This window comes from Molothrus ater, chromosome 6 (assembly GCF_012460135.2).
Source record: "Molothrus ater isolate BHLD 08-10-18 breed brown headed cowbird chromosome 6, BPBGC_Mater_1.1, whole genome shotgun sequence".
NCBI classification, from domain to species: domain Eukaryota; kingdom Metazoa; phylum Chordata; class Aves; order Passeriformes; family Icteridae; genus Molothrus; species Molothrus ater.
Genome location: NC_050483.2, coordinates 26645471 through 26657807, shown reverse-complemented (window position 1 = coordinate 26657807; position 12337 = coordinate 26645471). Strand labels below are relative to the sequence as shown.

The 12337-nt window shown below is 41.1% G+C and overlaps 2 protein-coding genes across 2 annotated transcripts in view; one reads left to right on the top strand and one right to left on the bottom strand.

Annotated features, from left to right (window-relative positions):
* The window catches only part of CDAN1 (codanin 1), a 32187-nt gene extending 29536 nt beyond the window's left edge, over nucleotides 1-2651 (top strand). The window contains exons 27-28 of the mRNA XM_036384495.1: nucleotides 18-125; nucleotides 892-2651. Of these exons, the coding sequence (XP_036240388.1) occupies nucleotides 18-125; nucleotides 892-1017 (234 nt within the window). The 3' untranslated portion in view covers nucleotides 1018-2651. The remainder of the gene's footprint in view (nucleotides 1-17; nucleotides 126-891) is intronic.
* Nucleotides 2652-4023: 1372 nt separating this feature from the next.
* The window catches only part of STARD9 (StAR related lipid transfer domain containing 9), a 96758-nt gene continuing 88444 nt past the window's right edge, over nucleotides 4024-12337 (bottom strand). Inside the window, exons 26-34 of the mRNA XM_036383811.2 lie at nucleotides 11297-11480; nucleotides 10641-10787; nucleotides 9896-10001; nucleotides 9173-9315; nucleotides 8873-8937; nucleotides 8579-8784; nucleotides 8097-8176; nucleotides 7553-7711; nucleotides 4024-6502 (exon numbers count right to left, since the gene is read on the bottom strand). Of these exons, the coding sequence (XP_036239704.1) occupies nucleotides 6401-6502; nucleotides 7553-7711; nucleotides 8097-8176; nucleotides 8579-8784; nucleotides 8873-8937; nucleotides 9173-9315; nucleotides 9896-10001; nucleotides 10641-10787; nucleotides 11297-11480 (1192 nt within the window). The 3' untranslated portion in view covers nucleotides 4024-6400. The remainder of the gene's footprint in view (nucleotides 6503-7552; nucleotides 7712-8096; nucleotides 8177-8578; nucleotides 8785-8872; nucleotides 8938-9172; nucleotides 9316-9895; nucleotides 10002-10640; nucleotides 10788-11296; nucleotides 11481-12337) is intronic.

Genomic DNA, 12337 nt, shown 5'->3' with positions numbered 1-12337 from the left:
TTTCTTCTCTTGTGCAGTGGGATTTGTTCCTTTTCCTTCTTCATGGTCTTATAGAACATGAACTAATGAGAACTAGAGAAATCCAGAGTTGCCTGCATATCCTCGAAGAGCTCCCTTGGCCCTCAGTAAGTATTAGATATGCACAGACAATAAATAAAATAAAAGGTAAAGCTATGTAAACAGAAAATCCTTGTATTTCTATTTAATATGGCTAAGGCCCATAATCTTCCCATCTGTTGTTCCTGCTTAATGCTAAGGAAGGACTGGTTTCCAACAAGCTTGTCTCTGTTGCTAGTGTTTGGCTGAAAGCTGTACTTGTGTGAATCCACCATTGCCCATGCAGTGGAAACATTTCCAAGAAAATTGTAAACCAGTTTGGAGACCAGCTGGCTCAGTTACCAGGTTCTCAGTTCTAGCCTGAGTGTGCTTGCTGCTTTCCAGCTGAGAATGACATGTTGGGAAGTGCCTTAACTGAGCAGTCTTGCACTTAAATCCCTGTGCCTCCTACCACCAGTGTGTGAGAGCATTTGGAATGTTCTAGAGGAACCTCACTATTCTGGCCATAATCAAAATGTAGGAATCCACCCAAATGCCTTGCTAAAAATGGACAGTATTCCAAGGCTGAGCACTTGCAGGTTGGAGCAGTTTTAACCATTTAAATTGTAGCACTGATCTTGTCTGAGAAGGGGTGTGGGCATCAGAGGGGAGACTGGGAATGTCTGCAGGCATTCATCATTGCAATCAGTTCTGTAGTTCCTCTAGGTTTTTGCACTGGAAAACCATCAACATCTTTGGCCTTGTTGAACATAAATTTTTCTTTATTGAAAAATTAAGTCAGTCTCTTTTGTTTGCATTACTAAGGGTTCTCTGGTTTGTGTCTGGTTGTTGCAGGATTTTGTAAAAGACCTGAAAAAGCTGTCCCGAGTATTTGTATCAGAACATCAGATGGAGGAGCACAGGACTAACCCTTGTGAGCTGACCAGACAATCTCTAGCTACTATGACCACACAAAGTTAGCAGAGGTGGACTCTGTGGACAAAAATTACTAGTGAAGATGCAAATGGAATTTTCAGTGTTTCTGAAAGGATTGGGAGCTCTTTGCTGGGAGCATACTGAAGCTAAGAGGGCACTTTGTGCAAAACCTGCATTGGGCTTTCTGTCATGGACATTTTGCCATGGTGACTCTGCTGAAGGATTCACATCAGCAAATGGATCTCCAAGTCAAAAGTCTTTTAAGCACCTTGATTGTATCTCAGAGCAGCTGTTCTTTGGACTCAGAGACACTTTTTGTATTTGTGCAGCAACAGCTGTGACCAAACCCAGGAATCAACTCAAGTTACTTTGTGATTAGAGAGATGGTTTCTTGGGGGCTGTCTCTTAACTCAGTGTGACTTCTCATGTTGTCTTTTAACAAAGCCTCTACAGTCAGAGGAAGGAAGAGGTGAACCTATATGACACAGAGATGTGCCTATATTTATTTTTCATTGTAAGCTCAGTGTTGAAGGTTTGATTTTAATTTTTTAAGACTGATTTTAGAAGTTAAACCATATTAAATAAATCCCCATGACCATTGATGGCATTATTCCTAAAGGATGCTTAAGTGTTTTTCCATCTCTTACTGGAAACAGAACTTGCAATTCCCAGGGTTTTTCATAGAAATAAGGAATAAAATATCTGTTTATATTTTTTACTGAAGACAGTATTTTTTAGACACTTTTATAGTTGTGAACATAAAATCTGGCCACTACTCACTGTTTTTTTATAATTTTTCTTGCCTTGAGTTTGGGTTTTATCAGTCAGGAAGTGCTGCAGCAAGAGAGCAACAGCCTGGAAAAGCAGACAAAGTGAAGAAGCACTGTGATGTTCTCTGGAGAGTCGGTTTTGAAAGGGGCCCATTTCTTGGAGGACAGTGGGCATTTTCTGCCCTTACAGACAGATGGTCACACCAAGAGTGTGACCTCCTGTTCATTTCCTTCTTCCCAAGTATTTCCTTGAACTGAGGTTTGGGACAGGGATTGCTGGTGAGTAGCAGAATATGTTTAGGTGCTCATCAGCTGTCTCATGGGATTGCCTCCCCCTGCCCCAAAGCAGTGAAGACATTATTTCCTTTTGTCTGGGAGTGTCCTATTTCTGTAGCTTTTTCCAGAAAGCAAGTTCTGTGTTACTTAAGAACAGCCTCTGGACAAGGTGAAGCCCAGGGCTGTTTAGCTTGCTAATTAACTAACCTCTTCCCTGTACAAGGTGAGAAAAGGTAACATCTTGGAGTTAGTGATTGAAGCAAAACTACAGACAGGACTGATTGCGTAGAATTGTGGCTTCTGTTAAAATATGTGATACAGAAAGAGAAATCACAGAGGCACATTAGTGTCTGACCTATATTGTAATTTTTCTTGTCTTGTTCACTAAGCACTGTATTGAAAGATTTGGCAAGTTCCACCTGCATTCCTCTTTTTAGGGGCTTTCTGATGTGAATGAAAGAGTCCCCAAAAGTAGGCGTGCTGCAATACAAATACAAATGGAGCAATTCAATACAAATTGAAGAGCAAGTACACCATATCATGCCATACCTGCTCCCTGAGGCTGAGTATTATGTGATGTTTTGCTGCAGATTTCATTTGAAATTGTTGCCATAATAAACATGATTAAGTGTCTTGTCTTGTGTTCAAGGTGTCAGTAGAGAATGTCTTGGTATTAGGCTGAAGAACAAAATGGGAACCTTGCCACAAAGCATGGGGCAGACAAAGTGCAGCACAGACCTCCCGTCTGGCCTGTTGAACTTCTGCTGAAATAGAAATCTACTTTGCTATGTAAGGGAGGGCAGGGTGGTGAAAGGGGGAGAAGCTGGAATCCATAAGAGTTTAAAAAAAAGTGCTTTTGGTTCTGGCGTGGATTTTATTTGGGTGTTATAAAACTGTTTGCATAGCTACTATGGCCACAGCCATCTTCATGAACTCAGCATACTGGAATTATCCTTCTCTTTATTTAAAAGGTGACCAAGCCCCAGGAGCACTTTCCCATGACCAGAGAACACAGTTGTGCCCTATGGGGCTGGAGACACTTCTGCGGTGGGACCCAGCAGGTAAGAAACACCCCTGTTCCTGTGTTCTTATGACTTAATGCAGTGATGCTGGTTCTTGGGCATCCACAGTGCCAGGCACATTTGCTGTGTAAAACCAGATACCCCACTCTGTATCCAAGGCCCAGGGGCAGGTGTGCAGCACAGCTTTTCTGCCTGTGGACACCTGGCTGTGGGACCATGTGTGAGGACACGGCCCTGCAGCCCCTGGGCTGGCGGCTTTCTCTCAGTGTGAGTCCCTCAGGGACTGTCCCTCTGTTCTGGGCACTGCTGCTGGTGCCAGAGGTGCTGCAGGCAGGAGAGCAGGAGCTCACTGAAAGCCAGCTCTGAGGGTGTGGCCTTTCTTCTGCCAGTCTTTCCTATTGCAAACTCAAAGGTCTCAAAGAGAATTAGGACAAATGGTGTTACATTAACATCCTTCTGAATGTGCTGATCTGGGGAGTTGTGTAACAGGACTCGGGAAGAAGCTTCACCCAACTTTTTTTTTTTTTAATAACCAAACAAAACCCCCTTTGCTTGGAGAAAGCACTGTCACAGAACCCCAATTTAAACAGTGACTAGCTTCTTGATTCCTGTGGCAAAAGTTCATATTCCATGCTCAGTCCTCAGCAGGTAAGTAGGAGACCTACGTCTGTTATCACAAACTTGCCTTTGTGTTGATTTTCTATCCAGCATAGTTCCATAGATGGGTATCTCAGCTGGAGCAAAATAAGGTGGGGCACATTTTCTTGTGTAGAAAATACCATTTATTGTGGATATGAAAATAGCAACCTTGATTTAGGAGCAGAGATGCAACCCTAGGTGGTACAATATAATTGGTTTGATCATCTGCTGCTCAGCAGTAACTTAAAGGAAATTGGTTTTTGCCTGTTGTAGAGAAACAAATTTGATATCTGCTGGGCCTTTGTTTCTTCCTTCCAAACAAACCGATGCCATACATTAGCAAGTACCAAAAAATGTTGTATTTGCAAAAGAAAACATTCATATAAATAGGCTTTTTAGTATCAATTGAAGACTGTATTAAAAAAAAGTTACATTAATTCAATACCGATAAAAATAAAACTTAGCTTTGATAGCATATAAAAACGCTTCAAACCAAGCATATATAAATAACTTAATTTGTAAACGTAGAAAAAAAATTAAGTATATATAAAAATAAACATCTGATGCACTGTACAATAAGACACTATCCTTCATAGGCACTGGCATCATTGATCAACAGGAGTCCCCCAAGATGTTTTTCCTACAAAACCTGTTTTATCACTAGTGCCGTGTCCAAAATAAAAGGGAAAAAAAGCAAAGCGCTGAGCAAATCTGTAGTAGGTTGTATGAAGACCTCCCCTAATCTCCTCTGGAAAGCTACAGGAGCAGCACTGGGGACAGAGCCAATATCCCAGGCTGCTGGTTCTGCTCATTTTTCCGGGGGCTTTACTGTACTGCCTTGTCTGCTCTTCCTTCTGGGTTTCCACTGGAGGGAGGACATTGACACATCTGGAAAGCTGTCATTTTGCTCAATTGCAGAAAACTGTGACAGCTTACCCATTCTTCCTTGAGGGGCTGTGTAAGATGTGTGATGCTCAAAGTGAACCATGCTGTGACTCAGGCTTTTAGCAAAATGCTGCACCTCACCAAAAAAACCCCACTAATCTATTGGTGTTAAGATTGTAGCCATGACTAGCCAAAGATGAAACAAAGCAAATTTGTAAGTGAAAGGTTTTGTTACCCTCCCTGATCTAGTTAAAGGAGGAAGCCTTGGGCAGGTATGTATGAAAACTGCTATATTTTTAAGTATCAATTCAAAATAGCTATTGTCTTTTCATTTAAAACTCACTATATTAGTAACAGGAAGTAACATAGAAGCTGAGAGCCAAAATTACACCTGTCAAAAAATAGAGTAAAAGTAGATCTTGGCTCTTGAACTCAAAGGTGGGAAGTGCAGCTAACTTCACCATGTGCTGGGAAAATGCACTGTGTATTGAAAGTAACTGTTAAAATAGCAGGCACTGGCTGCAGTGGGGTGGATGCTTGAGTACACGTCTCACTTGACAAATTCAAAGTGCAAGAGCTTCCTGAACAGTGTGGGCTTTTTTTAGCTAATGAAAGCATAACACAGCAGCTTTTATTGCTTAGATATATCTAAAGTGATTCTGTACTGTTGTGCTGAAGAATTAAATGAAGGTATTTGGATATTTGAGGTGGTTGTGGTTTTGCTTAAATTTAGGAACATGTGACCCAGCTAGGGATTGTGTTGAACAAACGTGTAAAGCCTGACAGCAGCACTGTTGGACTAAGTGCCACAGAAGTCCCATGAGGTAATTGAATGGGAAGAGTCTGTATTTGCTACAGTGAGACAGCTGGTCACATTATGAACAAAGAAGTGTGGTAAGACTATGACCAGGCTATATTTTCAGATCCTAATGCATTTGGGTGCAAGTGTAGAAGGGCTGATGGGCAAAGCCATTATGGAAAAGTGTGGGAGCTACTCTTACTTGCAGGACTTAAATTCTAGGAACAAGCTGATTACTGAGTACTAACCTATCTGTGACAGTGTCACTGTGTAGAGTGGTTTGGTTTCTTTGTTTCAAAGCACCTGATTCTGCAGTACAGTAAAACTGTGTCCTGAGGTATGGTGGTGCCCACTGATGCTGCATAGTGTAGTGGCAATCTGAAACACCTTACACTGGCTGCAAGCAGTCAGCAAATTCATGAAAAAATCTATCCAGGGTGTAGATGACTAGTGAATATTGCACTGCTTTGACTTCCCTCTTCAAGGGGAAGGGAGCAGGCAGCCAGCTAAGATAAATGATTTATCTACACAGTCAGGAATTCTACATTTGGTTCTTATCCATCATTAGAATGTGGCTTTGCAGCTCTGCTTAAGAGCTTGTAAAAGGTCTCAAGCCATACAGATACCGCTTCCAGCCTAAACTTACTTAAAGAAAGAAGTTGATCTCTGAAGCTGCTTGGAAACAGGAGTTAAGTAATATACTCTATGATTCTGGCTATTGTAAAGTAAGGTCTCTTCCTCTGCTCTTTATAGAGCCAGTACACCTTTCTTCTCTTCCATGGAGGTTTTCCACTGCTGTTTCCAGGAGGAGAGGTTCCCCACTAAACTTGCTGCATTTCTTATAAGTGGTGTTGGCTAAAGCAAATGATCCTTTTCTCTAACTGCACTTCCATATAGTCCAGCAGTAGCAGCCAGGCTCCTGAAATGAGGCCTGGTGGTGGCTGCCTCAGGAGGCAGCATTTTCCATGGCACTTTCTGACAGTGGTGTGTCCCTGTGAGCTCTCAGGGGCTCTTCAGTGCCCGCAGGTGCAGCAGCACTAAGCAGTGAGCAGATGAGCCAGCTGAGCGATCACCAGGGGCTGCCGCTTCGCCACGGAGCTCAGGAGCCTGGCGGGGATGGCCGGGGCACCAAGGTCCACCTGCAGGGAGTAGAGGAAAGGCTGAAGCTTGGAGTCTGTACCTGCCTTAAACAGAACATTTCTCCAGTCTGGAACAGCTCTGATCTGGGCACAAAAGTAGTTAACAGCCAAATGCCATCATTACTGTGTGGTTTGTATCTTTTTCTTCCCGACACTCCACAGACTTTCAAAACTTTGCTATTTGATGTTGCTTCTAGCAGGTATGACCCACATTGCTTTTGAGTTTGAGCTTGGATTAAAGTTTACTAGTTTGAGACACAAAGTGTTACTGAAAATGTATATGCATACACTAAAGGGCAATATAAAATGCATATAAAATTTTAAAACGCATATATACATTTCACCTATGCATTGTAAAATCCATGTGCTAATTAATGATATTTTAAAAAATGTTTCTTAAGTTTTAAATAGGTGAGTTTAAAGGACTAATGGAATTTATCGCTACATAAGCATTTAAATAAATTTTATACATTAAAACATGCTCTTCTGGACATTTTTAAATACTTAGTACCCCTGCCTCGAAGTGAGCCTACTTTTCAAATAAGTCTAAAAAATAGATTATAAGATTGTAATTTTCTTATTCTTAACTGGAATCCTAATCTTGACTTCTCTTTTGTATCTATTAAGTGTGAAGAATTAAAGACTTTGGTTAGAAAAATGCACCAAATATTTTCAGGGATTTTGAAAATAGTATAACCCAAGGTGGACTTCCTGTGTCCACAGCAAGGTGCAAATGCAAACAAGACTCCCCATATTGGCTCTCCACATGAGCACAGCATATACTAAAATTGCTAATAAAGCTTTACAGAAGACCTTGATATCCAAGGAAGCAGCATTGAACGCCGTAAAAGCTTGGGAATGTGTTCTGAAACACAATCCTAGTAAGAGTCTCTGCATTGAGAAGTGTGAAAGAGGTGACTTTGTGGTCACTTCATAAGGTGCATGGACCATAACATAAAGATTGTGTTTTTTGTTGCTTACCAGCTCTTAAGTGTTCTGCTGTGTAAGAGCTTTTTGCATTCAAAGTTGGACATAAAGAAAAATCCTTACCTGTGCCATGTAAATAACTCTGGTGATCTCTCTTCCGTTCACTATGTCAGGTTCCAGTATCCAAGCACTTGGCAAAATCTCCCCTCTCACTGCTTCTTTACAAGGCTGAGGCATGGATGCATCATAGACAGACTGAATAGCCAGGACAGACAAGTTCTCCTGCACATGACAAGGTGTAAAGATGACAATTTGAAAAATAGAGCAATGTTTTCTTTGTTTGCCTCGAGGCATATTTCTCACATTGCTTACTTAACATGAAAAATTACTACTCTCTTATCTATTAAATGTTTTTGTCAAAATCCTGTGTGTTTGCAACCAGAGTATACTGTGTGACACTTGTGTTACTCTCTGATGGGCCTTGGTTGGCAATTGTCATTCACAAGAGGGTTTTACACATAATTCACTTGTGTGATACTGGCATGTCTTTCCTTCCTGCTACACTGGCACCCCTGCAGATATGGAGATTGACTTCTTTCTTTCCTTTTTCCTTGAACCAGGATATCAGAACAACTCCTCTGTGTTGCAGACAGAATGTTCACTTTACCTCTTTGGCTTCTGCAGTAATGCAGCAGAAATCCCGGGGCTGCTTTAGGTAACATAGGGAGGTATCAGTCACTAAATATACTGGGGAAAAAAAAATAAGGAAGGGGAATTAGACTTTGATGACTTCAACTTGTCACAATTTTCCCCACACCTTACATGGAGATACATATTTTATTTTGACTTGCTGCCTGGGAGCATAGCTCTAGCTCATATGCTATAATACATATTTAAAATGCTTTTTCAAGCTACTTCAGGTTTATCTTTACTTTCAAACCACTGTCTCTAGCTGCACTTCACAGCAAGATGTGTTTAATATCAGCTTTGGAAAAGTCTTGCAAAGCTGAAGCTCCCATATTAAATAATGAAATTGTTTATTTACACCTGAAGAAATGGAACAAGAAGCCTTTAACTTTCTTCCTGGCTGCCTACATCCAGCCAGGATGGTGCTGGTGATTGTCATGTGCTATGTGTGAGGATACTCACCCAGGTGGATGTGGCTGGTTACCTTCTTGTGTATTCGAGCTGTATTGATAGAGCTGTCGTAGAGATGCCTCTTGCCAGGATCTCTCACCAGTCCCCACACAAAGGGAAGAGGCCTTTCTATCACTCCTGCTCCCAGAAATCCATGCCTTGTTGCTGAAGGGAAGACTTTGTAGTACACCTGCACCTCTTTTTCTGTACACTGATATCTGTCAAAGGCAAACAAAAGGTATTTGCCCTCAAGAGGGCCAGGTGCAGAGAAAGGCCTCCCCTGACACAGACCTGCCATAAACTTACTTCCACCCAGCTGCTGCTTGGCACTTGTAGAGGTTCCTCAGGTTCTGAGAGCATGCTGCCATTACCTTAGAAAACAATGACAAATGACACCAGCTTCACTCAAACATTCCAGCTAACACCCCACACTCTTCTGCACCCCATGGCTGCAGCCTGGCTTACTTTCACCCATCCTTCAAAATTGTTCAGTGTGTGTCTGTACCTGACAAATAGGTAACTGTTTGTGATGTAGGACAAGACTTGTCCCACCCATTTTTGCTACAACTTCCAGAAGGAATAAGTGAAAGCTCTGTTTTTACTTACCTCAGTGGTAGCATTAGCCAAGATATGTTTGGATAAATCTTGGTATCCTTTTGTTGAAGAGGAGTTGACAGAAATAGTTAATCCATGAGTGAACCTACAGCTGGTGCCATTTGAAGGAAGAGGTGGCTGAATTCTGCTGGCTTCTGCAGGAAATAAAAAAGCCAGAGAGGTAATAAAAAAATTAAAATGTAACCCCAACACTCTTCTTAAATTGTAGGGACTTAAACTCTCCGCTGGAACCCCCAATCCATCTGATCCTAATGAAGGAGTTATAACATCCTTTGCCTAGACATTCTGTGTGTTGGTAATTACACTACAGTTATATCTGTCAGTTTTAACAGTTATTGCCACATAAAGGAAAAATAGCTTAACTCTTGAGGCTAAAAATAAGAATTTGCTTTTACAATTCTATACTCATTACAGATTTGGCCCCTACACCCCTTGCTTCCTTCCTTCATTCAAAATATTATCCTCATATTATCTGAAAAAGCTGTACTTTGATGTTACCACATCAAAAGACCGGCTTCAGAGGAAGCAAATCACCATTTAATATTTTAAAAAATTCTAAGCAAGCTCTGGCTAGTGGTTGGTGATATTTTTCTGAATTCATGTAAAGGTAGGGATGTCCTTGCAATATCCAGATTCAAACTGATTTGCATAAATGACAAATTTCATTAGGCTCTGGGATGCAACTCAAAAGAAGCAAATGTATGTTTTACTTACCAAATGTTGAATCCGTATGCAATTGCTGTAATGTATAAAGCTGACTATTTCTAACAGCTGAGCGACCTCGTGTATCCCTTGTAACCAAAGTATTTCCAGAAGAAACCTGATTTAAGAAAGTGCAGAAGTGGGAGTGTTCATTTGAAGTGGGAAAAATAATTTGTGTTACATAGGCAGTGGAATATTAGTAGCAAATCTGCCTTACAAGGCTGGAAGCTTCTCTTTATCATAAGGCAACCCCTTTGCCTTTCCCCTAGTTATGAAATGATACTTTAACTTGGGAAATTTAGCAAAACAAGTGTAAGGAACTAGCATGGGTGCATACTGCAGAAGTGACTTCAGGAAAGTCCATTTTCACACATGGAAACTCAAGTCAATGCATGTATCACTGAGGGAGTCATTCAGACTATCAGATGCTATCAGATTTATCACAAGAAAAGGCCTGCTATTTCTAAAACATTTGACAGATCTCTGATAGTTACATAGGCAGCAGTAACTATATGATTTTTCATCCATGAATTACAAAAAAAACTCCCCAAAAATAAGCGTCACTGACCTTTGCAATTACATTACAAAGTGCTCCCTCACCCCATGTCACCCCTCTATGTACTGGTACTGCAAACTTGTCCTGCTTCATAGCTGTGACAGAATTCAAATAATCTCAAAAACCATCTCTGTTCCTACACTATACCTCTGTGCTTGAAGCACCAGGAGACATCAGTCTCACCCAGCAGTGGTTTCTCACCTGCCCTTCCTGGCTGCTGAAGTTACTTGTGGTGTATGTGGCAGTATTACTGCTGTTGTAACCAGATGTTGGGCCAGAGGACAGGCTGAGGCTGGAGTCTGTACATAAAGTGCTCGTACTTGCAAGAGTCTTCAGTCTTGCTTCTTCCTGTAATAGGAATCACAGTATTGCAAACGAAACAAAACAACACCAAAAAACCCCAGCACTGAAAGCTGAAAGAGGAATCTAAAGAAATCCAGTTTCTTCCAAGAAGTGTTGACACAAACTTGCCATACAGAAAGCATTAAATAAGCAGGTTTGTTTGAAAGCCTAGGATCATATAAACCATAGAGTAAATGACCCTTAGAACTTGGCAGTCTGGGAAAATGCAGCTTTTGCTGTTTTCTTTGCATATGAGAGTTCAGACTATCAAACTAATGCTAGGATGCTTTTAAGAGGAAGAAGGTTTATAGAAAGATATCTTTTCAGTCCCATTTGTTGCTCTTTGTCTACTTCTCAAGCCCCTGACTTAACTTGCTGATCAAATACAGTTGTGAAAGACTGAAGATTTTACTTTACCAGTGCAACTACTCAATGCTAGAAGACCAAGTAAAAATTACATACAAAGAAAATCCCGAGAACTTCAAGACTATGTATACTTTCAATATAACGCTCACCTTCTGTAACTGAGAAAATATTTGTTCCCGTATCCGCCTTTTTTCTTGCTCTGCTCTTTCCCTCAGTTTGTCCCTAGCTCTTGCAATTTCAGTTTTGGTTTCCTCTCGTGCCCTTTGGTAGTCTCGGAGCAGCAGTTCAATGTCTGAAGGGTGCTGAATGCCTTTTCTTTTTGGTTCTTGAACTCTGTAAGGATGGACAAGTAATGGGAAACACACATAATTACTTGAAATACCTTGAGAAAATCATATTTCAATTCAGAACAGGAAAACCTGCCAGAAAAGCAATTAAACCCCACCACATTAGCCTCCAAAAAGCTTTTCTTTGCTCACTAAAGGCTAAGTAGACATAAGCCTTGGAAAATTACTCAGATTGCAATCCAATTACTACTGAGATTACTACAGTGGTTTCCTAACCAGGTCTCCATATGATATAAGGTTATGGCTTTGGCATATCACATGCAAGATTATTGTGTTGGGAAAATAACTGTCTCCTGACCACAAAGGAAGCAAAACATTTAGGGAATATCGTGGGAAACGAGAAACCGAAATTTTAACAAGTGAAGTGTTGCAGAGTTTTTCTGATATTTAAAATTAAACTGAAATCTGTGGCTTCTAAGTTAGTGAAGGAGTGTTCTGGTTCCTGCCAGGGCTAATTTTGCTGGGAGGGGGCACGGCCAGGACGCAGAGGTTATTCTGTACAGCCTCACAGCATTGCTGTGGTAGGGGAAAGGCACTCTTCTGGCAGAAGGGGTTCAGCTGAGATGTGGCAGAGGGAGCCATCCCATATTGTCTATTGTCAGGGGGCTTTCAGTTTGAATAATTTCTTTTCTGACATATTTTGTTATTAATGCTGTTGCTGTTACTGCTCTTTTTCTTATCTCATTGGTGTTTCCAGTAAATTGTTCTTATCTCAACCCATGATCTTTACCTTTCCTACCTCCAGTTGGAGGGGAAGGGGAAGCAGCACTGATTTTAGCAGAAGTACTAAATTGGAGAATACCAGTTTAGTACTAAATCACAGCAAGATTGGTCTCTAATCAG